Source organism: Filicampus tigris, chromosome 7 (genome assembly GCF_054856515.1).
Source record: "Filicampus tigris isolate MCC_2025a chromosome 7, RoL_Ftig_1.0, whole genome shotgun sequence".
Classification (NCBI taxonomy): domain Eukaryota; kingdom Metazoa; phylum Chordata; class Actinopteri; order Syngnathiformes; family Syngnathidae; genus Filicampus; species Filicampus tigris.
The window spans coordinates 14,280,001-14,304,642 of record NC_141223.1 but is presented as its reverse complement, the minus strand read 5'-3'; the positions used below and the strand labels follow the sequence as shown (position 1 = coordinate 14,304,642).

The 24,642-nt window shown below is 40.3% G+C and overlaps 1 protein-coding gene across 4 annotated transcripts in view; it reads left to right on the top strand.

Moving 5' to 3' along the window:
• Positions 1 to 24,642, top strand: part of nbeab (neurobeachin b) — a 266,361-nt gene that overhangs the window by 138,368 nt on the left and 103,351 nt on the right. For all 4 annotated transcript variants that reach the window (XM_086035116.1, XM_086035115.1, XM_086035114.1 and 1 more), the window contains 2 exons: positions 7,248 to 7,372; positions 20,871 to 21,020. In XM_086035116.1, coding sequence (XP_085891242.1) covers positions 7,248 to 7,372; positions 20,871 to 21,020 — 275 coding nt within the window. The remainder of the gene's footprint in view (positions 1 to 7,247; positions 7,373 to 20,870; positions 21,021 to 24,642) is intronic.

Genomic DNA, 24,642 nt, shown 5'->3' with positions numbered 1-24,642 from the left:
TGGTACATTACGTAATGCTTGGAAAAGGAGACAGGAGACTGTTTTTGAGATAAGTTATTGTTGTATTTTGGTCCTGGTGAGGGGTCAGTTTGATTGTTTAGTGTCTGGCATACTATTGAATGCATGAGACAATAATAACAATGTCATTCATTCATTCATTCATTCATGTCATCTATAGAGCCACTGTTTGTGTTCAAATATCCATTGCTTAAAGGGTTGTAACACAGTTAAACTGTGATGCCATCCCACATCAGTGGTGATTTGCATTGTTTGTTAGCATTAAGCTAAATTAGGCTAATCTACGTTGTTGTTGCTGGAAATACACATGTAAATCTCTTAAAATTGTATTGTATTGTTTTTATATTTAGTATTTTTATTTTATGTTGAGCAAACAAGCAGCGTATTGAGTGCAGCGACGTTGAGAAACATTGACGAGATGAAAGCATGCTTGCGTTTGCGTGCCCTTGCGCGCTAATATGATCACGATGTCGAGCCGTAATAATTGCTTGGCGATCAACATGTGACGTGTGATCAAACCTGATGGCTTTTTTTAAAGAGGAAGTTACTGACTATCTTTTCTTTGACTTTACTGGGCACTTTCAAAGTGGCCCGTCAAGCATGTGGCTGCCAGCCACCACTTTGCTGTTTTGTTTTAGTTTTCATCTCACAGCAGCTGTTTGTTTGGCTAGACAGACAAGGTTACTTTGGTTTTTTGTTTTATTTTTTTTTTTTATAGGTTTGCTCGCAGATGAATGACTTTCATCATGTGCTGACGTGAACTAGCGTTTACTTGAGATGTTTTGCTTTCAACGCAAGCCAAATTTTTTTTTCTTTTCATTTTTTTTTTTTACTTCCTGACAACTGACGGTAAAAGGAAACAAGCCAGTAGTTTCACTTGTTCAGGTCATGAACCATCCAAACAAACAAAAAACGCAGACTTACATATAAAGTATTAAGGTAGTGCTCACGCTAGGCCATCTGAAGATTCTCTCACATGCATTTGGAAGATTTGAAGCGTGTTTCTCCCAATATTCGAAAAGGTATGTTTGATGCAAACACAACACTGCTCATCACCAAAAGAACAACATAACAGTGAAGTATGGTTATGCTATCATCACCATCGTCATCATCAGTCAAAGTGTAGGTATTATGAACAGTTCCAGATACGAGTCACTGTCGGCACTAAAAAGAAAAAAGAAAAAAAAAAAACACACACAAAAAAACCTTACAACTTCTGCTAGAGAGAAACCAAAAAGTCAGGAAAAGCCTCTAAAAACATCAGAAGTTTATGTGGGGGTGGTCAGAGGCTTTTTAAATGGTGTGTGCTGAGTGCTATTTAACACGAGTTCCAATGTGATTGGTCCATTCTGAACACAGACACAATACCAGTTATAAAAGGGTGTGTACACTTGTGCAAACACAGGATCTCATTTATTTGTATCACCTCTATGGGCAAGGTTATAGGTGACATTAATACACAAAAGTTTGGAAATGATTCATCTTGGTGTCACTTTTCTACTTTACAAAAGCCTGACATTTGAGCACGGGTGTGTAGACTTTACATATCCACCAATACAGCGCACCAGTGACACTAAACTAATTATTCCTCCCTTCCTTAGCTTTGAGCAAATTAAACGTTGTGATGTGGTTTGATTACTAGAAACAATCTGTACAATTATTACTTATTTTTACACCAAGGTGGGGACGGACAGTTTGGTCTGTAATTTCCAATGGGAAATGCAATTTATGGCATGCTGGACCTTAAAGGGTCCACTGTATTTTTTAATGTAGCTTTTAGCCGTCGTCACATGTCCGCGCGTACTCGCATGCCAGTTAAATTCATTGAGTCAGAGTGTGTAAGGTCAACTGGAAGAAGAGACTTCTTGTCTGTGTTACATACATGTCTGTTAAAGGCACGCTCAAGTGCATGTGTGTATGCGAGCGAGAGAAACCAGCCATGGCCCCCCTTGAATAGAATTGTCACTGATTACTGGTATTTATAATAATTACCCCCTCACTCATGTCGCCAATTGACGCCTTTAAAAGGAGCATAATGGTGTTTTATTGAATCAGCATGTCTGTGTCCTCCCTGCTGGCTGCCTCACACAAATCCTCCCGCCCAGTATAAATAGAATAAAAGGGGACCCTTTATCTGTGAGTTGGCCCTGTGTGTGTGTGTGTGTGTGTGTGTGCGTGTCTTCGCTTGGCAAAGAGGCTGAAAACACACCGAGTTGATCACTGTGACTTATAACAAAGTGATGTTATCCCTTCCAATATCGTAACTTTGGGCAAGGTTTTTGTTTCACTCCGTTTTTCTCATTTTTGACAAAATATGCGGGTATTAGTTTCCTGTCATGCATTTCCCAAGTGCACACACTCAGATTTTATTTTGTTTTGACTTTTTTTTTTTTTTTAATTCAGTTAGTTTTTAAAGCAGGTTTGTTAGATTTTTTTTGTTTTTATTTTTTTTCAAACATGCTTCATTTTAGTTTCGTTGATATTAGTTTTAGTATTAGGTTTATTTTTTAAATATATAGAGTGATTATGAAGTGCACGATAAAGGGAAGGTCGTGTAATAAAGTAAAGTACACTACAATTTTCTGGCCGTTTGACCTCCCTTCTTCCGTATGGACCTACAACAATGCTAGAATAAACACATTTAAAATGAACCCCAAAAGCTCATGTTTGATGATGATTGACAAAGACGAAAACGAAGGACATATTCGCTTTAATTATAGTTATCGTTAGTTTTACGAACATCTGATGTAGTTTCAGTTAGTTTTTGTTGTGTTTTTTTTTAATTTGTTTATTTTTCAATTGTACTTTTAGTTATTTTGCTTTGCTAGCTTTCATTAACTATAATAACCTGGCGCCTGACACCAGTTAATCAACACAAATGTGATGGACCAGGACCCATGTCTGAAACCGAAGGGAAGTTGGACATTTTTGGGTTGAAGCTGCCATTTTGGTCAGCTCTCCGGGTTTCTAATTTCTAATTTGATGAACTCCTGCTAGTGAATTTGCCCATGTAATTCCTACTTTTCGTAATGTTTGTTTTATTTCTGTATCAATAGGAGGCACGCTCTCAGCTTCCAGTCAAAGATTCTGTCGTTTCCACAACAACGTTCAGTTTTTGTAAATTTTAAGAGCCTGCTTTTTTCATTTTGTTTTGAAACATGTGTTTCACCCTGCAATTTTATGAGCAAAATAATTCACGAATGCTGCGGTCTTGGATGAAGCGTAGTTTGAAAAAAAAGAAAAAAAAAACATCAACTCAAGTCTTTATTGGAAAAAAGGAGAGTAATAGTCAGACAATGTAGTCCCCTTCCTGCATTTATCCCGCCACACTTAGCGAAAGCTGAAAGCCTCCATAAATAACGCCGCTCCCGTTTCCCGAAGGTTATCAGTGCAGGAAAATTAGCTTTTAAAATGCAGTTTGAAATCCATTTAAGTGATTGATTGGTGACCGCTCTAATAAATTCTGCTGGTATCCGGGCGAGCCTCGTCACGGCCATTTTTTATTGTTGTCATGAAGCCAGACGTGTTCGATGTGTAAACTAAGGAAGGTCTGCGGCTTAATAAACACTCTTATGTGGATGGAGTGTTTGGCCCAGTCTGTTACGGCGACAAGCTTTGTGTTAACGCAACATGTTTAGTCTCTATGTACATCCAAAGAACAATTTTGTGATATGAACTTGTCATTTACATTATTATTGGAGCAGTGAGCCCAATTGCTTTATGTTTGTCGTAGACTGAAAACATTTGGGCTTGGCATTAATAGGCAGCTTGTATTTCCAGTTTATCACCATAAGGTGCCTTTGAGATTTCCCTATTTCACCTCCTCCCCTCCAAAATGTTGATTTTCAGTGGAACTTTATATATATACTGAGTAAGGGTAAATGCATATTGATCAAGAAAATACTAAATTGTCTGCAAAATGTACAGTGTATACTGTACAAACAACAAAATGTTGTATGCAAGCTTGCTTACAGGGTGGATGGACAATGACCAATTATATTCCAAATACCTGAAAGTTTTTACATCAATTGAATTTTGACTATGACAGGGTGGACATTTTGGACATTCCCTGAGCACAATGGACAAGAATTTGGCAAGCTGACTGCAAAGTGTTTACCAAATATATTTCGGCTTTCTGAAAGGTTTTTGCATGAGATTTACTATGACAGGGTGGACATTTAGGACGTTCAGTGAGCACAATGGATCTCAAAATTTTATTTTGCAAATATCCATTGTTTTAGTTTCCTTTGAAGAAAGACAAACTGCTGGTTGTAATGTCAGTGAAAACATCAGAGCTTTTTTTTTTTTTTTTTTTTTTAAAGAGGCAGTTACCCCATAGCAACAGGGTGGACAGCAATTTCAGTGACACACCCAAAATAGTCAGGATGATGCATTTTATCAAATAACTTGCTGCGGACAGTGATTGGCACAACTTGATGCAGTGATTGATAGTGATGTGCAAGTAAACATGACGTCTTAACTTAATCTATTGAATTCAATGCTTAACTCATTATGACCATTTTCCTGTTTATTTAGCATTTAACTGTTTAATGAAGGTGAAATAAACAAATGAAGTACCTGCACTACACCTGATAAAAGTGCTTTCAATGTGCTTGGTTGGATCTTCAAAGTGGAGGATTTAGTACCGCCAAACACTCACACACACACAACCCCGCACACGCATACACACTGCCTATTTTGTACCCCGAATTAGGCAGACATAATCTTGGGCCTGGAAAAATGTGTGGATTTACATTTTCGGCGCAGCGTAATCCGGCATTTACAATGTCATTTATGTGGCTTTCTTCTTTTTTCCGCCCACTGACATCTCGCTCTCTCTTCTTCCTCCTTTTTAAACGCTCTGATTGACACAGGACAAGCTCCAGGCATTCACTTTGCATATATGACAGTGGCATGCAACCTATGCACACACACGCACACACGCACACACACACACCTACACACGCACACCCACACACACAGATCCAGCGTTTTGATTGATATTTAACTGAAAGTGAGCTCTTGTTGCTGTCAAAACTCAGCTAAGTCTCTTGAGCCGCTTGATTTCTGACACTTGTGCTATTCACATAAAGGGCTGTGTGCGTGTGCGTGCGTGTGTGTGCGAGAGACATTGTCATGTGATCCGTGTAACACTTTAATCTGTTTAGACTCCTTCAATACGCTGGTGAGCCGTACGTTGATGTAGACGGCCGCCTGCCAAGGTCTCGCTGGACTAACGCTGGCGTATTGTACATACTCTATGTTGTAGGTAATCTTATGCTTTTAGAATTAATGTAATAAATCAGCGTTTAAAGGAGGGTTAGCCAAGCCGTGGCCCTGCGGCCCCCAAAGTGTTTACCCTCAAGGTTTTATTGTCATGTTTCCTGTATTATTTCTTTTGGTAATTTAGCCATTTTTTCCATTTTTTTTTTTTTTTTTAGTAGTCTAACCTAAAATCGGTTACATAAATTGTATTCATTATATGCAGTTAATTGATTGCTTAACCGAGGTGGCTGATGTTTATGGCCTTTTAGGTAGTGTGTTCGCTTTATACTATACATATAAACCCCCCCAAAAGAAACCACTAATATTAATGCAACATTTTTGCTCAAATATCGGTTCCTTAAAGGGCTGTAAGGTCTGCAACATAGTGTTTTGCATTGCGTTCAGCTATCAGACTTAAAAATAAGAAAGAAAATCTGTAATGTTTGTTGCATTTCACAGAGGATACAGGATATAGGCCTGATAGCGCTGTAATGTTGTGTGTCTATATGTGTTGCTGCACACTTTTGTGTTCAAATAGCTGTGGCTTAAAGTGATACACTATAACTACCCCAACATCAATGTTATTTTATTTAGCCTGTGTATGGCGTTTTGCATTGTGTGTTAGCTTTAAGCTAGCAAACTTCTGTAGGGCAAAGTTATGTACTTTGGTTAAATACATAACGTATGATTCTCTTTGTATTATTTGTCGCGTTACAGTGAACTACAACTAGAAGAATGCCTTAACTCAAATATTTGCTCCCAACGAAAGACAAAAAATCAGCTGAGCGATGGCTCGCCTACATCGAGGTACTGTATAATCAAAATCACAGATAGTCGACTGTGCAACTACCCCGTTGCCACATATGCGCAATTATGTGAATAACAAACCTCTTTCCCGCTCAAGGGCAAATGAAGGCAACACATTCTCCCGCATTACCTCCAACAAGCCCGTTAAAAAAAGAAAATAATAATAGAAAAATCTGCAGCTGGAGTGCGAGAACAAGCAGCACTTAGTCACCTATTGCCGGTGCTTAATGGTCTGCATTAGGGGCCAGCAATAAAGGCATCCTGGCCAGGTCTTTGCTAATGTCGCAATAATCATTTACAAAAAGATGGTTACCACATGCTGGAATTATTCCCCCAGAACCCCCCCCCCCCCAAACCTCTCTCGCTTTTAACAACCCTAATTCAGCATTATTAATAATGAATAAAAATGCAATTTTCAGTGGGCTTGCTCCAGGGCTCTGGGAATCATTACGATGAATATTTCAGCGCATTATTTTAATCTCCACCGCGCATTTGCGGGGGAGGGAGGGGGAGGCAGGGATGGGGGTAGGGGGTACTTTTATAGGCTCATGCGTCAATCGCCCTGAGACCCCCCTGGTCATTAGAGCCCATGCTGTCTATGTGAGATGCATACCATTTGATTTACAAGACTTGTTTAAAAAAAAAAAAAAGGTGTATAAAAAAAACGAGGAAAGCTGCGCCATTTTGACTTGTAATTTGACGCGGGATTTCTTAATGGAGCACCGCCGTATGATTTATGGACGCAGCGGCTGCGGTTGCTGCCGCTAATGCTGCTCCCTGCTGTTCTTGCACCGTTGCCTTCTCTTCTTACCACAACTACTACCAATACTTACAGTACTGTGTGTACGATGGCCATGCTGCTAAAGCCCTATATATATATATATATATATATATATATATATATATATATATATATATATATATATACATATATATATATATATATATATATATATATATATATATATATATATATATATATAGAGATAGATAGATAGATAGATAGATAGATAGATAGATAGATAGATAGATAGATAGGGGAATGTATTTTTTTTCTGACTGATGTGGTCAAGGTACTTTGTTTTAGTTTTAGCGGTCATGTGCAGTGGAAGAGCATTGGTTAATTAACGCCGCCTGCTTCCGTCTTTCCTTGCCAGGCCGCCTCACGACTTCTGGCGTCTGGACTACTGGGAGGACGACCTGCGGCGAAGGCGGCGATTCGTCAGGAACCCGCTGGGCTCCGCACACATGGACGTGTCGTGCAAAACTCTGCAGGAGTACGGTGAGCTCACACACACAATTTCTCTTCTTTTCCAAAGGTGATGTTGATCATTACCGGATATGTCTGGCACGTATTGTGCTATCCAGCGTCTTTCCGTATAGGTCGCATATTTATGAGTCCTGACAATGGAACATGACATGTGAGTTTCATTGGTGTTTTTATCCCTCATCAAAACATGTAGTTAGAGAAAAAAATGAGACGCCTCCTTGTTTTGTCCTCCCCACTTGGCCCTTGGGTCGACTTTACTCGTACTTAACGCAACACTGACTTTTACGCAAAAACGGTGCTATTAAATAGCCCTTCTGGCCTTGTGATTAGATAGCAAATGCAAAATGAGCGTATTGATTCAAAAGCTAATAACCATCACCCCTTGTACTCTCTTTCAGCTGCAAATAGCCAGCCTTTTTTTTTTATAAACATTTAAACGACTTCACGTTACAGAACAATAACTGTCCTTTATCTAGGGCCAAATTAGATTTTTACGATTTAATCTTTTATGATTGCCATATCCCCAAATAAACTCACCCTCCAGATACAAGGTTTCAACAATTAATCATACAGAAGATTTGAAATAGTATATTTTATTGTATATTTATAAGACAAACTGAGGTTGTGTCTTCACAAAAAGTAAAGATTCAATATGCAACAATTAATCGATTAATCACCAACTAATCATTTATCAAATACATAATACGATAATCAAACGATAATCATTTTTCATAATCGGTTAATCGTTTTGAGACCTACACTGAAAAATGTTTTTTGTTGACTTAACTACATTTTATTTTGTCAAGTGGTTCACAAAACAAAGTAATCTGGATCCAGACACATTTTTTAAGGTGACTATACAGCTACTTAAAAAAATATATCTGGATCCAGATTAAATTGAATAAATTCAACACACCATTTTTACTAGTGTAGTTTTCATTTAAAATTGTCCAAATCCTCGAAATTTCAGCCTGTCAACAATTAATACTCTCCAATTTCTGTAGTTCTCCATATTAGCATGCAGACTTATTATCTTAGTGTTGAATCAAAATAAAACATTTGCAAACATTCGCTTTTACCTCCACTGAGAAAAAATGCGTGCATCATTTACTCAATTTTATTTTGTCAAGTGCTTGCACGAAATAAAAATTTTAATAGAATTTTTAAGCAGATTATACATCTTTTACTTAAAAAGTGTACCTGGATACAGATGATTTTATTTTGTGCAACCACTTGACAAAATAAAATTGAGTAAATTCAACCTTTTTTTTCCAGCATGTAGGAAAAAATAATCCTAATATTCCCCCTTTCTTTCTGACACGATATAGACCAAAACAGTAACTGAATCTTAATTCATTTCCGTTCGTGCATTTTTTTCCACTGTCAATTTGAAATAATGTCCTGTTTTGGAGTAAGGAGATGAAAATTATTGTTTGTAAAAAATCTGATTCATCAATGAATCAGCAAAATAGTCAACCAATTACTAAAATAATCATTAGTTGCAGCCCCAAAAGCATTTAAATTGTTGAAACTGTGATTTTTGGCATAGCGCTAAATCACAAGTATGTTGGTGTGTGCCATATCTGTCTTAAACCTCGTGTCTGCTGATCCAACTCAGGTCAAATCTGAGTCTGGTCTAGCCCGCCCCCCCTTGACGACAATCTTGTAGACTAGATCTGATTTTGTGAGGACCGTTGGAGAAATTCAGGAAGTCATCTGGTCGCTTTTGGCTCCCAACACGAACACATGGCAGCTGCCGTCTCAGCTGCAGGTGGTCCGTACAAGCAATCATTGTGCCGTCTGCTCTTAATTTTGTGTGTGCGTGTTTTTTGGAGGGAGTGCGGGGGTGAAGGGTTGATCGGAGTCTTTGGCTAATTTTGCGGGCTCTCTGTGATGTGTTGACGTCTGTCAGGCAAAGAAAGCTCTAATGTCATCCGCCAAGGACAATTTGGCTTTCCAGTAAATTGACATGATTGTCGACTAAGCAACTATGAATCCCACAGCACTGACCTCCGCCAAGGCTTTAACATTTGTCACCTGCAACTCCGTCTGCCTTTAATCTAGGATCTTTCAGATTCAGATTTGAAAGATCTCTCACCATGACGTCACACATACTTTGTGGTGTGGAAAGACGACGCTTTCTCCAGTGGAACCGCTTGTAAACAAAGCCTTTCGTGTCATTTGACCAAGATAGAGCAATTGTGAAAACAGCGGAAATTGCTTGAATGAAGATTTCAGCCTTCTTCTCTACCACCTTAGTTTGAATGTGGCAAGTGTCCGTCAAAAAGTTGACGTAATTTGCTAGGAAGGGAGACAAGACGTCAGCTCTGATTTACGTTTCAACAGGTAAGGAGAGTCAAAAATAGACTTGGGCATACTGGAGTCACCATGCTCATTGAGGGACTGGCAATTGACCTTTCTGTTGCATGGAACAATAGGACAGACTCTGCAGTGTTGACACTGTTGAACTGTATCGCGTGCTGTGGAGCTGATGTTTGTTAGCAAGCACAGCCATTCAATTGTTTTCCACACCCCGATGGTGGAGGTTTGGTTCTAAGTCAGTCGCTTTAGAAGTGGCTACTCTGCCATCAGGCAGTCTTGTCATCTTCTTTTTACAACTATTTATGACTTCCACTCAATTGATCCTTCTCACTCACAAGTTAGGCTCGATTGATTTAGATTTTTTTTTTTTTTTTTTTTTTTAAGGAAATCATATAATAGCTAACCTTTTGGGCCTATCCCCAAACACAAGTTTGGTCATTGTTTTAGTTCAGGTCCGCCTTAGTCAACCTATTGTTTAGAAATATTATGAAATGCTCTATTGTCTGGAACCAAGGAAACAAATTATATGAGGACTTGTAAATTAAGCCGCTAATACCGCCAAGACACCAACCCAAAGCAGCATTGTTTTGATCATGCACACAAGGCAGCACAAATGAATTGCAGGATTGTCCATGCATGTGCAGGTCCAAAACAAGCCGCCCGTTTATTTTTAATATTTTATTATTATTATTATTATTATTATTATTTATTTTTCATTTAACATTAATGTTGTGCCTGAAAAGACTATCCGGTGCCGCATTTTATGGTTCATTCTTTGCGGATTAACGCTAGATGCATTCCATTCGGCGTAGATGTGTATCATTGTGCAGCAGCACAGTCCAACGTTTATCAAGTGACATGTTCAGTAAACGTGACGGCCAGCTCTATTATTTTTTAAATCATTTCTGATGTTATTAAATGTACATGACATGTTATCAAATTAATGTTAGAAAATATTACCAAATTTTTACCAATGCAAATGGAGAGAATAGGTGAAGTAGTTTAACCGCTAACTAGGCTACACGTGCTCTCCATGTAGTGTAGGTAGAGTTTGGCTTCAAATTTGAACATTGTCAGGACAAAAGAGTTGAAAAAATGAGCACAATCGACGTTAAATTTGGTAGATGTCTCATTTAACGGCAAACACAAAAAAGTCTCAAAGACCCATGCATGAAATCCCGTAGGATGTCTGTCATTTTGGGCGGTTTTTAGGGATCGTACTTTGACGAACTCTTACAAGGAAAATAGCCCGAGTAATGCCCAATGGGAAGCCGCCATCCTAGATAGATGGACGACGCTGTAAAAAATCAAGCCATTTCCCAGAATTCACCTTGAACAAGTGCTTCCAAGAACCCGTTTGTCGCTGCTCGCAGCTTCAATTCTCTCTTATCTTCCGTTCACATGGCTAGCATGACAGTCACTCGGCAGCGCTTCCTTTGTAGCGCTGAAGGAATTTTGTCATGAGGTGGCCGAGATTCAGAGGTGAGCGTGCCATCTCCTGACTCGATTACATCCAGACTTGACGGGCTCTCTGGCAAACATTTTAGTGGGCTGCAGCTGGCACGGGCAGCCAGAACAAAGCACCGCGTTGGAGGCCCCCGAGAGTCGTTGTTAAAGCGCTCCAATCTGGGACTAATGGAGAAACTGTAGGTTGTCCAAAAAGAATGCAGACTTTTTCTGCTTTGACAGCAGGATATGACAAGACACGCTTCAGCCGCCATCTTTTGCCGTTTGAAGAAGGGCAGACAGGCGGCGGCGCTCGCAGTACTCGTCACTCTTCCCCCGCTCGCTTGAAGGAATGAAAGTGATGTGGACAGATTGTTTTTCTTTTTTGTTTCCCCTCACAAAGAACACTCGGCTGAGTGAGTGGCCTGTGTCTGTTTTGACGCAGCCTCACTTTTGCCTTTGTTTTCTCCTGAACATTAAGAGCGCGCCGCCTCCCTTTATTTATTTGTTGTGTGCACTCAAATGAGTTATTTCGAGATTGTGTACAGCTTTGTGCCTTCTTTCAAGCTGCCAGTGAGCACTTTGTTAGACGTGCATATCAGAGTCTGGCCGTTTTTAGGCCATCATTTGGAGCTTTGTTTTGACTGACACAATGTGAATTTGAAAGGAAATTGCACATACACTAGCGATGCGATTTCCCCACGTGAGCGTTACGATAGACGTGTCCGCCAAATTCCGTGTCAATCAAACAAAGGTTTGGGGATCATTTTTTTCCAACTTTCCAGGGGGGGGGCGTGTTGATGGCGACCCCTGAAATACATAGATGTTATACTGTACATCGGGGATGGGCAACTTAAATGCCGGAGGGGGCCACCATTTTTCACCAGTACAACTGGTGAACCACATTTTAAATGCCACTTTAAATAAGGACAAGATATGTGCATTCACTCTTCAAATATTTAGATATCGTAACAGTCAGTTATTGTGGTACGGCATCTCGCCACACGGCGGCGCCTCTTGGGTTTATTATGTTAGTTAGTCACTAATTTTTCCCTAAACTTCAGTACACTTTTTGTCATGGACTCGGTCGGGTGTGCCCGACCGCTACGTTCTTGAGTAACGCGCGGTATGCTGAGGAAGTATTGTTTTATTGCAAATTAAACAACGGCTTGTGGAACATCAAGAAGTCTTTGCTCCTTCGGCTATCCAACAACACTCGTCCATGACGATGTATTCCCTTAGCTCACTACCACTTGTTACAATATCATTATCCTAACTCAACAACAAATTATTTGAAGCAAACAATACAATAACCACATAGTGATTTTTCCAGTGTTAAGGGCTCTCATGCATAAAAATTACCATTCAAGAATGGCACAAAACTGCTGAACAGCAAACCAGCATTAAGTGCAAGAACTCATTTTGTGCATTTTTTTTCACAAAAATAAATTCACTCAAATTCTTAATATTATTGAGGTACCATGATTGTCCTGCATATGATTCCAAAGCCACAAAACAATTAATAGGCCTACTCATATTGTAGTGTTGGGCCATATAAGGCCCGGTGTAAGAAGTGTCTGGCATCTTGTGGTGAATGGTGATATTACAACTTAAAACACCTTGTTGACCAACAGTCAACACCTTGTATAGTCATGGTTCAGCACCCATAGATTTGCAAATTCACAGATTGTTTTTTAATTGTATTTTTACTTTTATTTATTTATTTATTTCTTTTACCTTTTAATTCTGGATTTTATACTTTTTTAATTAATCAATGGGCCACTCGGTGCATGTGGCCCGTGGGCTGCCAGTTGTCCGTCCCTCCCATATACATTTGTATAAAAACTGAATTTATTTTTCGGTCACGTTGAGGCCTCCAGAAAGTGATTAAATTTTTGAAGGAATAATACAAACAATCTAAGAGGGCCATAGCCGCGTTTGATCAAAACTGCACTTGTTTGGCAGCGCCACCTTTGTCATCACTTTTTGTGCAAAGTGTGCACGCGCCTGTGTGATTTCGTGGATACTCTGTCTCATTGTCTATTAGTTGCATTGGCAGCTTAGCCAGCACATTTGGTGTCGCCGCTGTCGGCCTGATATAAGCTCCCCTGTTGCACCCGACGGCCCACTGTTGGGAGTATATTGTGGGCTGATTGGAAGCGGGCAAGCATGAAATGGAAGTCACGTTAATATTGATCCAAGTGTTTAACGGGGTGTTTTACCTCCGGGTGTCCTTGCTGTCTGCAATCAGGTGAGAAGCTTCTTCTCCTCGCTCGGCGCTGATTGCTACAGACGGACAGATTGTTCTCTGCGGCGCAGTGCTACTAACCTTACCCAGGCTCCATTCAGACTGAAGGTGAACGGGAAATTGACTTTTTAACATCTGTATGCAAACTGGTTGGGTCTCTGGAAGGTCCGCCCACCCATCAAGGGGAAAATCACAAGTGAGAAAATGTTTTGTATGTTGCCTATTTTTGAAAATGTTTTTGCCCTCTCCGAATGTAAGCTTTTGCGTCATTTTTTTTTGTTTTGATATCCCGAAATTTTCTAAAAGGCTGAAAAGTACATTGGCGTCTGTGGCTCTCCTTTCCCACACACAAGGGCCTTTCACTAAGTAAAAAAAAAAAAAACATCAAAAAATTGCTATGAACCTCAGATTTCCATGACGGACAGATCCAAATCTGTGATACACTGTAGGGGGGCTACACGCAATGAACCAAGATATAGCGGGTGAATACTTGACCGTATTTTGTTTTGTAATCATAATGGGAATAGTACTATATATCATTGTTGTATTAGTCGTGTTCCAGCCTCGAAGCTCACAAGAACACATACTCAAGCACGTGACTGTTATGCAATCCATAGCTTTGATGATGCGAGTGTGGAATTGTTCTGCCTCAAGTACCCTTCATTTGCCACACGCACCTTTAAAACGCCACACCTACACTTGACATGTCGCAGATAGCCGACTACAGGCGCACGATTGTTAAAGTTTGATTCCAATCTGGGGATATCTGTTTCAGTGCATTTTTCATTATCCACATTTTGCCTCTTGCGAGCAAAACAATTTAAATTATCACCTGAAATCCATACATGCAAAATTTGAGCATTTGATAAGTGATCAGAACGTATGATTCCAGTGCTAAAGGCTTTACAACGGCTCCCAGTCAGCTGTACTTATGCCTCTGGTCTGAGGAAATGAAGAAATGCTCATTGAACATAAACCCGGTGGGGCTCTGGGGTCTGCAAATTGGGGTCAATTAGTGGAGCCCAGAGTTCAAAGCAAACATGGTGAAGCAGCATTAGCTGTTATTTCTTTACTTTTCTTTAAACATCTGTTTTGTTTTGTTTTGTGTGTAAATGCTTACAATGCTGTACTTTTATACATTGTGCATGAAATGTGCTATAGTCTTGCCTTGCCCATATTAAACTTTGTCTTATTTGAGGTTCAGCATTCAACCTACCATCAATTAGTCACTGAAGAAGTTCGTGTTCAGACCAAAGCCCTGTCAAGTATAAAAATATAGCTTTGGTGGCATCAACTATGTCGAACTGAAGGGAGGAGCTTCATTTAGTCAAGCCATGCATAGTCTTGTGTGATAGAAAAAAAGCCTTTGCTGCCATCTTGTAGCATCTATTGGCAGTTAAAAAACTTTTTTGTGTGGGCGTCAATTCCTCGCAGATAGCGGGGGTTTCTTTACTCCCATTTGCAGAATTGGACTGGATGGTATATACAATATCCGCCATTTGTGTTTAACTTGGGATGAGGACTGTTTGCAACCTTTGGCAGACATGACACAGCGCATCCCAGGATATTGAATTAAGATTTCCCAGAGAGGAAGCGCTGTGTAAACGCCCCCCTAAATCAACGTTATGATGTTTACTGCCGCGCTCCCAGAACCGCTCAAAACCGACGCTTTTGCATCACAGGAAGTACGAGCCTGTTGTTTTTAATCCCCTGGCACTGCTCAAAACAGATATTGAGAAGGCATGAGTCGGTATGGCACAGTCTCAGCAGCCTTTGCGGACCGTTCGTTGTCTAGCTGTGGAATGCACTTTTGCGTGGGAGGGCAGGGTGGAAACGCAAGCAATGTATTTGATATTTAAGTCAGTCTATGGAGCTTGCACGATGTCAGAATGCTTTGTGCAAATCTGTGGAGTTATTTACAGAGATCTGACAGCCTGAGACATAAAACAGAATAATTCCTGCGCAAGCTCCCAAAACTTAAATCGCCTTTTGAGTTCCCTTTGAGGTCACCATACTCGGTGTGTGCACGTGTGTGCATGTGTGTAGTGTGTGCATATACAGTTGTGTGTAATGTTTCCCGACATATCGCTTGCATGCCTGGCAGCACAGGAAACGAAAGAATATAAACTTGAGAGAACTATATTTTTAAAGCCTTTTAAGTCTGATCTGTTCCATACTTAGGAGCGAGAGACCCCTGAACATTGTGTTGCTTAAATCATTGGCCTCTATGGGAGATGAAATGTCAACGCTATTATGCGCACTTCTGATGGTAATGTGTGAGAACAGCGAGATTGAATCATCTACATGCCTAAAAAAAATTATATATTTATATATATATATATTTATTTCACAGTGTAAATAACCTTCATTCAAGAAGATCTTGGCTAACATCAGAAAAGCTCAGATTTAAATAGGATACTTCATTGTTCCATTTGGGATGGAAACACATTTGTATGATTCCAAAAAAGGCCTGGTACACACAAAAGACACATTTCAGATCTTTTTTTTTTTTTTTTTTTTTTTTTTGGTGACAACCTCACACACACATAAAGATAGAAATCAGGTATTCACCAGTTTTGATCGTCTAGCATTTATTCTCGCCCAATGAGCTCAACACAGAGCACCACACACATTGCAATTATGCCCCAACATCGATCGTCGTTTGTATTCTGTAAATCCTCCAATTCAGAAATCACACATTATCTCTCCAAAATGAAGAAGAGCAGAAATTTGTGGATATGCGCCAATGTTACCTGAGTGTTTTTGAAGAGGACCAGAAAAATGGCAAAGTCGTCAAGAAAAGGCTTGCTTTGGAAAATACTTCTTGGCATCTGGAGAAGCCATTTTCATTCAAAAATCAACATCGGGGTAGGACACATTTTGTTTTATTGAACGCCGCTGCGACCGCCACCGCGTCCTTGTTGGTCAGGCAGGGCGCTTCTTTGATTGGCTACATTCCGTTCACGTCACAGACGCAAGAGTAGTCTGCTTTCCCCAGATGCATGAAGATTTTTGGTTGTGAATATGGAATACTTTTAATATTTAAGATTATTGGACCAGTCCCGTTTTGGACACTATTATTGGGACAAGTTCACTCTTAACACAATGTTATGAGACATAGCTAAGCGGGCATTTGATGTCCTTGCACGGGCTGAGGCAAATCAGACCAATAGCAGCCCGATTATCTTTGTGTGCGCAACCGGCCTAAAGAAAGTAAAATCAAGCAAGCAAATGAAAGTGTACCGACTGTGAGATGCAAGTGAGGCTTCATTATGTTCTGGGGTTTCTCTGCTCCATCCAAGGGGTGTCTCGAATCCGTGCAGGGTAGGGTACAATAGAATCTCAAGGTTATGAAGGCATTCTGGAGTGTTACAAGACTCATTGATCCAACACATGGCTAAAACACCCAAGAATGGCTTTGCTACATCCAGCACGTGGGGTCTTGAATCTGTTTGTATGGATAAATTTATTCAGATTGAAATCCTAATCGGAATAAAAATGCTTCATCTACACACCCCATTCGGAATATTCTGACACGATCAAGATCAATTCTGAAATATCGGGTCAGTTAAGGCATGCTGGAGTGTTTGAAGACTTGATGTCAGTCGCAGGTCTTTTATCCAGTTTTACCCTAAATGTGTAGCTTAAAACACCCAAAAAATAACTTTACTGCAGCTCGGGTTCTGGACAGAACAAAGAGATTGGAAAATAAGACTCCATTCCTGAAGGCTTTACATTGGCTCCTAGTCAGTTGTAGAATATATGTTAAAATTCTGCTACTGGCCTATAAATCATCGAATGGTTTAGGTCCTGAATGCATTCAAGAAATGCTGATTGAATATAAACCCAGTAGGGCTCTGATGTCTGCAGACTGGGGTCAGTTAGTGGAGCCCAGAGTTCAAACTAAACATGATGAAGCAGCATTTAGCTCTTATGCTGCACGCAAATTGAATAAGTTGCCAACAGAAGTGAATTCAGCCCCAAGTGTTAAAATGTTTTAAACCTGGATTTAAAAAAATAATAATTAAAATCATGTTTTCCAAAATCTTTTTCTTGCACTGTTCATTAGTTTCCTAATTTAGTTTTAAATGTCTTAAACTCATCTGTAAATGCTTTAAATTGTACTTTTAGTTGTGTGTGAAGCACATAGTTACCTTGTGTATGAAATGCGCTATATAAATGAAGTCGCCTTGCCTTGTCTTGCCTTACCGCATCCAGCACAAGGTGTCTTGCATCGGGGCAGGGTACATTGAAATCTCACTTTATCTCAATCTCCAGGTAATCCTTTGATGCTCACTGAACTGAGGTCTTGGGAGGTATGCTAACACCTTCCTAAAACCCATTTGGGAGGGTCATTTTTCCGAAAATATTTTTGGAATATCAAATCCCATTTTTTTTGGAGATGCTTCAGATTCACAATATGTTTTTAGTTGCAGAAAAGCAATTCACTTCATAGTGATCTGGTTGGGATAAAAATTATGCTTATCTTTGCACTTCCTACACACACATCTGACTTGTGTAAAAATTCAGTTTATGTCATGAAGGAAATCCGTGGTAGAGCCAGGACTCCCTATAACTAATCAAAATTATGTTTTTTTGTTTTTTTTTCCGAGCTTGATGATGGTAAAATATTTGATTGCATCTCCTCGCCTATGTGGTGAATTTGTAAAAATGATTGAACTTTAGACTTGGAGAACCACATGCTGTAGCGTTTAATTCATTTGCCTTCTTTGATGATTCCAAACCCCCCCTCCCTCTTCATTTTCCGTCAGAAATCCAAAATTGCATTGCGGCCGAAGCCGCAGCGCACGGTGGTGGACATGTGTGATTTCTGCGCGTTTGTTGGAATTAGCCGGGTTTATTTAGTCTAGTCAAGCCTCGTGCTCCAATGTGCCAATCCAAACATCAGCATGTCTGCTCATCAGCCTTTCAGCAGGATACTTTACAAAATTACACGTTTCACTTTCATCTCCAGCCGATGGTAGACTTTGGCCTCTAACGTGCAGGATTTTTTTTCTTTTGTTTTTGTTCCCCTGAAATGCTAAAACTGCTTCCCTCCATCTGCCAAGCGTGCTCCAGATACAAGGCAGAGCAGGAAGCGGGCTTTTTGTTTTGTTTTGTTGTGTGTGTGACCTCTGCAAGACAAGGTGCCTGTTAAGTGGGCTGCACACATACTGACAATCACACTGATTTGTGCATTTTCTCTAACTTGCCATGAAAGGCAGCAAAGGCCTGATGAAAGCATGCCTCTGACAGAATATCCTGAGAGATTTTCCTGCGGTGTTGGGTACAAGCATACAGATAATTGAGATGAATCTCAGCATCACCCCCGCCTCTTGTGATCGACGTCAGTAAAGGTCTGATTCTCTGATGTTTCTGACAGCATATCCTGAGTAATTATCCTGTGGTGTGGGGGTGTATACGTAGCAAAAATTGTGACCAATTTGACCATTTATGCTCCATTCTGATCACAGTCAGGCATGACTGTCGGATGTCTCTCAAAGATTAGTGTGAGCAACTGTAATGTGGTGTGGGATACACAGATACCGATAATTCGATCATATTTGATTGGGCATTCACCCCCTCTTCCGGTCAGCAATGACCCAATTGTCTGATGGCTTTCAGAGATGATCTCAAATGACGATCCTGTTATATGGGGTACACACATACCAATAACCTCGCTGAATTTGAACATGTTCCTCAGATTTTCTGATCAAAATCAACAAAAGCCTGATTTTTGAATGTTTCCGGAAGATTATACTTTCTGATTTTTGCTGTTTTGTGGGGTGTGTTACGAGTGATTGTACTACTGCCATCTGCTCAAAAAACTGTCGTGAAAATGCCGTAACTCACACATGTTCAATCTGTTCAATATTTACAATGGGAAATCCTTATCGGGTTCGTGCCGAGTTAGGCCAAGGTGTGATTGTGACATAAAATTCAACGATAGCCAATCAGGAAGCTCGCTGAAGCTGTTGCTGGTCACATAGGGTAGCAACCGGTTGTATTGAGCATTTGTAAGAGTTTGCGACAACAGTGTAGTTTCTTGCTAAGCTAACAATTAACTTATACAAAGAAAAAACATTTATGTCAGTGACTACATTTAAATGCAGTCAATATTCGGGTTGAGGTCAAAATTCCGATTCCGGGGTCATCTGGAATAACACGTTTACATGGCTTGAGAGGACAATTACACCCCACATTTAAATAACCCAATTGAAACGGCAATGCATGGCGCAATTATACATCATCTCTGCTTGCTCTTCCACTTCCTTCCTTTCTTCCTTCTCGCTCCAAAAGTGTGGTGCCGTACTTACTCTAGCTTTCGCCAGGGTTTGTTTATCACTAATTTTGTATTTCCGGTGGGTTGTGTGGCTTAATGGGTTAAAGTAAGTCATCACTAAAGTATCTAAATTACTTTGTATAGCAAATGAGTTACTCTTTAAAGCAAGTAATCCTATAAAGTAACAAAGTTGCTTTTTCAAGGTAACTGGCAATACTGGTAACAGCCAATCATTTTTTGACGCGTAATGTTTACAAGGATTGTGAAAACGTCTCTAAGAGCAGTACGTTTTTTTTCCGTGGTTGCGTGAGGTGACTCAAATAAAAAAACAGTTAAGATGTTCAAAATGGCTGTGTGTGTAGTCCGCTTTCTTTTCTACATTAGACAAATCCAAACAGGGAGCAGCATGCCGTCTGGGGGGGATGGGCCGTTTTGAGCCGATGAATGCGCTGCAAAAATACCCCCCTCCTTTTGTTTTCTGCGGATGTATGAAGACGTGCTCTCCGTTGAGCTGCAGGCAGATGATGACGTCCCGGTGCAACCTAATTGCGCTGTCTGTTCAGCCTCGCCTCCTGTCACGTTTCCAAAAGCGCCGAGCCACGTTGCTAATCGACGGCGAGCCGTTGGTCTTTCAAGATGCAGACGTTGTGTTTCATTGTTGACCTTGTCTGGGAATAAAAGCAAATGTACTTGTGATGTTGAAATGTATTCAGTCGGGAAATACGTGCCCGCCTTTATATGCTATGGCATGTGGCATCTCGCTGATTTTTACTGTAGCATGCGAACAGACGCACACTCACTGCAGTTTGTTCTCCAACATTAAGTCTTTAACATTCATTTTCGAGGCTCCTAACGGGAACCTGAACTGGGATCATTCAACAGTTTCACACTTCTGATGCATTAAATACAGTATAAGAGGCAATATCAAGTGTGATGTGGAAACATTGCAGTCCATTGTTATTATGTTTGCACAAGAACATAGTGGGAAATTGTGCAAATACAGCAATGGATAACATTGTAACTGGACTATAAGATAATGCAAATCAAAATACTAATAAATAAACTCCCAAAATAATGTGGACATATTGAGCATATGAAAATATTTTTGGGAAACTTCTACTAAATGTGTAGTTGGTGATCCAAGCTGCTGTTGCCAAAATATGCCAAAGAGGTTAACATTGTGACCTTCCCTTGTATTTATTTTTGGGCAGCGACAGAAGACGACGAGCTGGTGAAGGTGAAGACTTTGGTCTTCCCCGGCCAAAGTCTTCCGAGCCAGAGCCCCGAAACGGAGCTGATTCTGGAGGGAGACGACGATCCCGCCAGCCTGCTGCAGGAGAAGGAGGCGGACAACCTTGGTGGTAAGTCCATTTTGTAGTCTTACATTGCTGTTGTGTTTAATTGTGTTAGCTTAATTTTTAAATGGTATGGGTATAGTCATATTCATGTTTTGTGGTGCAGTGCAGAGTGCTATTTTTGTTGTTAAAAAACATGACATTATTGTTGTTCTTTTTGTGAGGCTGGAACAGACAAATGGCATTCCCATTCATTTCAATGGGAAAAGATGATTTGGGAAACAAGTGTTTTGCTTTATGAACATGGTCGCGGCACAAATTCAACTCGTATCTCGAGACACCACTGTATGTTACAGTTATCCTTGTCGACATCATACAAGTCCTAAAAGGAAGACAAACTATTGAACTGTCCCTTATCCTTAAAAGAAAGAATGTGTTACTTATCAGGGCTCTACCAATATGGATTTTTTTTGGCCAATGCTGATTAATTAAAAAAAAAAAAATGTAATTAATAAAATAACTTTATTTTCGGTCTCATAACGATAACAACAATAAAGATCTGAAATACAGACAGATCATTTGGCTGTTTGTCCTTCAGTATTTGTTTATCTTTAAAACAGAGAGCAAAAATTGACCGATTTTTTTTTTTTTTTCGTGTATGAATATTGTTTCTTTATGCTGTAATGTGTTAAAGTGTTTTAAAAAGTCGGCCAAAAATCTGCAGAAAAACCTGCTGATTTTAAGCGCTAATATCGGCCAATTAAATTTGTGAGACCCGATAATGTATTGGAGGATTTACTCGTAGTGGTTTGCTGTTGTTTCATATCACATGTCGCCAAGTGTGTTCCTGTTAAAATAAAAGAAAAGCAAATTCATGTTGAGAATTTTCTTCCCTTACTGTACCCAGTGTGACCTGAATCGTGACCTTAAAGCCAAGATACATGTGACACCCAGTTGTGATTTTGGGCCTATTGTTACACTCCCATTAACCATCAATCAGTCCACATGGTCCTTTTGAAACAAAATCCCCAGCACATCCTGTCATAGAGTCTGCAGAGGCCGACGGAACATCCCATAATATGTGCGATTGCGCTATCAATCCGTCGTGGGTGGCTTTATGAGGAACCGCCGCGGCTTTACAAGGGGTTGCGTTGGCCAGAGTTGAGCTTTCAGCGGCCGTCGAAAGCGTCGCAGTGCCAAGCCCAGCTGCACTTGAAACCGCATGTGAGATATTAGTGGCTTCTTGCGGTGACTCGCCTGTGAGACAAGCGCAAGTGACCTCGTCTTCATCCCGTCAACTTTTTCTTGTCGGTTTGATGTTGTGGAGAGAAAACAACAATTACTTTTAGCTGATTAGCGTTGCCTCCGTTGAAAGCCGACATTTTGCTCGCCAATGAGAGAAAGTTTTCCATCTGCGTCCTTTGGAATTACACTTTGAGACAGTTTCAAGTCAACACCAAAAGTATTGTTATGCAGACTCAATCCATGTTGATGGCCATTTGGGTCCTCTCTGCCCCTTAACTTTACAACAATTCTGATGAATGGCTTTTCGATGTTGCAAACAGTGCACAATCAACTACTACCGGTAGTAACTACTAATCCTCTGCTATTCGCTGAAAAAAATCCCCTATAGTATTGCTTTTTTCGCCATCTAGTGGCATTTTAGTGCCAGGGACGCAATTTGTAGTGATTTGAGGAGCTTAATTTAAACAAAAGTAGTCCTTTGCCACCATCTTGTGGCATCTATAGGAAATTATGAACCCCTCTGGCTCGATTCCTGTCCCTTGCACGCATTTTCCAAAGTATGTCTCTGAGCGAGCCATTTGAAATGTCCGCTGCAGGATCCTCTCCATGAATCAATAGTGTAATTTGGCGGCTTGGTGATGAAGTGCTGCCCCCACGAATGAAAATGCATTAATTGTTTTACAGGGGCTCATGTGCATTACGCAGTTTGCACTCACTTTTGGAGACTTGGGGTCAACAGACAAGTAGCCAACCCTTATTCGTCCTGGTGACAAATGCCCTACTTGGCGTTGGCCCTGCAGTAGAAGGCGTGGGGTGATCAGAGGCTCATTTACATGAGACACGACCACCCCCTCAAAACGGGTTGATTCCAGCGAGTGTGATAAGTGTGATATTTTTGGGGGAATCAAAGACGTTAAGACACCTAGGAACTGTTACATTGTGAAAGCGTTAGCATAATACCAATCACTTAAAATAATGTAATTTTTATGCTTTAATCCAATCAGTTTGGAATTTGTGGAACAGGTAAAACACTCAATTTTTAAATGCATAAATATATACACCGTATTTTCTGGACTATAAGACGCGACTTTTTTCCTAGATTTTGAGCCATGCGATTTATAGTCCGGTGCGGCTATTCTGTGGATTTTTCTTCCACCGCCCGTGGCGCTCCAACCGGAATGACAGTACAATACATTTCCCATTAACTGGATGTGACAGCAGGTGGAGGAGTTCAACAGGCGAGGGCGCCATAGACTAGGTTATTGCATTAGGTGCTGTAATGCTTTGATTCTATGTTTTCCTAGAGGTCCGTGAAGTGCACATGAATGCGATTGGCTGATGTTACGTCTGTTCTGTTGTTTCGATGTGAAATGCTATTGTTGATTTAGCATGTCGTGTGTTAGATTGGCTGACTTTATTAACATAAAACAAGACAGGTGCATATGTAGAATGTAGTAGAGCAATAGATGGTGGAGTCTGGTGGACATTAGCTGACAAACTGGAGCGGCAGTCTGCAGTGAAATGAAGATAAGTACTGTTTATTTTCTCTTGGTTCTCTTCTGTTTTAATCATCAGCAACGTTCCTGCAGTGTTAAAAGGCACTGTTAGGAAAGAATCGGCTCAGGTACATACATGTACATTTACAGTCCATAATCGTTCTGTAAATGCAGTAACTATAAAAGTTTTCAACATAGATAGGTGCGGCTTATGTAAAGGTGCGGCTTATTTAGTTATTTTATTTTTTTCAAAATATTCTTTACAAAAAATAGAGCGGGCGCGGCTTATATAATGGTGCAGCATATATAAAGCAATGTTGAATATTACTGACCTAAACCCCTGCTGGCCAGTCATTGGTGCAAGACATTGTAAAACGTAATGATAAATGGCAATAAAAGCCCAAAATAAACACACATACTGATTCTAGCTGTTTCCTTGCCTCAGGCATCGCAATCTCCACTTTGTTGCAGCGCTCCATTTTCTTTTCTCAAGAGAATGTGTGTCGCCTTACCTTGGGCTGGGCCATGTTGAGAAGTGATTGCGATACACCCCGCGCTCTCCCTGGTGGTTGTCATTTGTTATCGAGCCTCTTTGCGACAGAGGCGTTCAAGTGCAGCGTGGAAATGCCAACGTTTAATGGAGTTCAGCCTGGTCGTCCTCTTTCAACAGTTTCACCTTGCAAACGTCACATGACCAAACCCAGAAGACAGGTGAGCCGTGATCGGTCTTTACCTGAGCCCGTCTGCACTATGATGTCATTTTCAGTCGTCAGCAAGTGGCAAAATGGCCACCCTGTGAGTTGAATCATAACGGCTGGATTTTCCTGCGTATTTCATATCCACAAACGCAGTTTTAATCAGAATATCGTTTGGATTAGTGGAGATGCATAGAACATATTGTTCATTTGCCTCATCATCATTTTTCACAAAGAAATGAATTTGTAAGA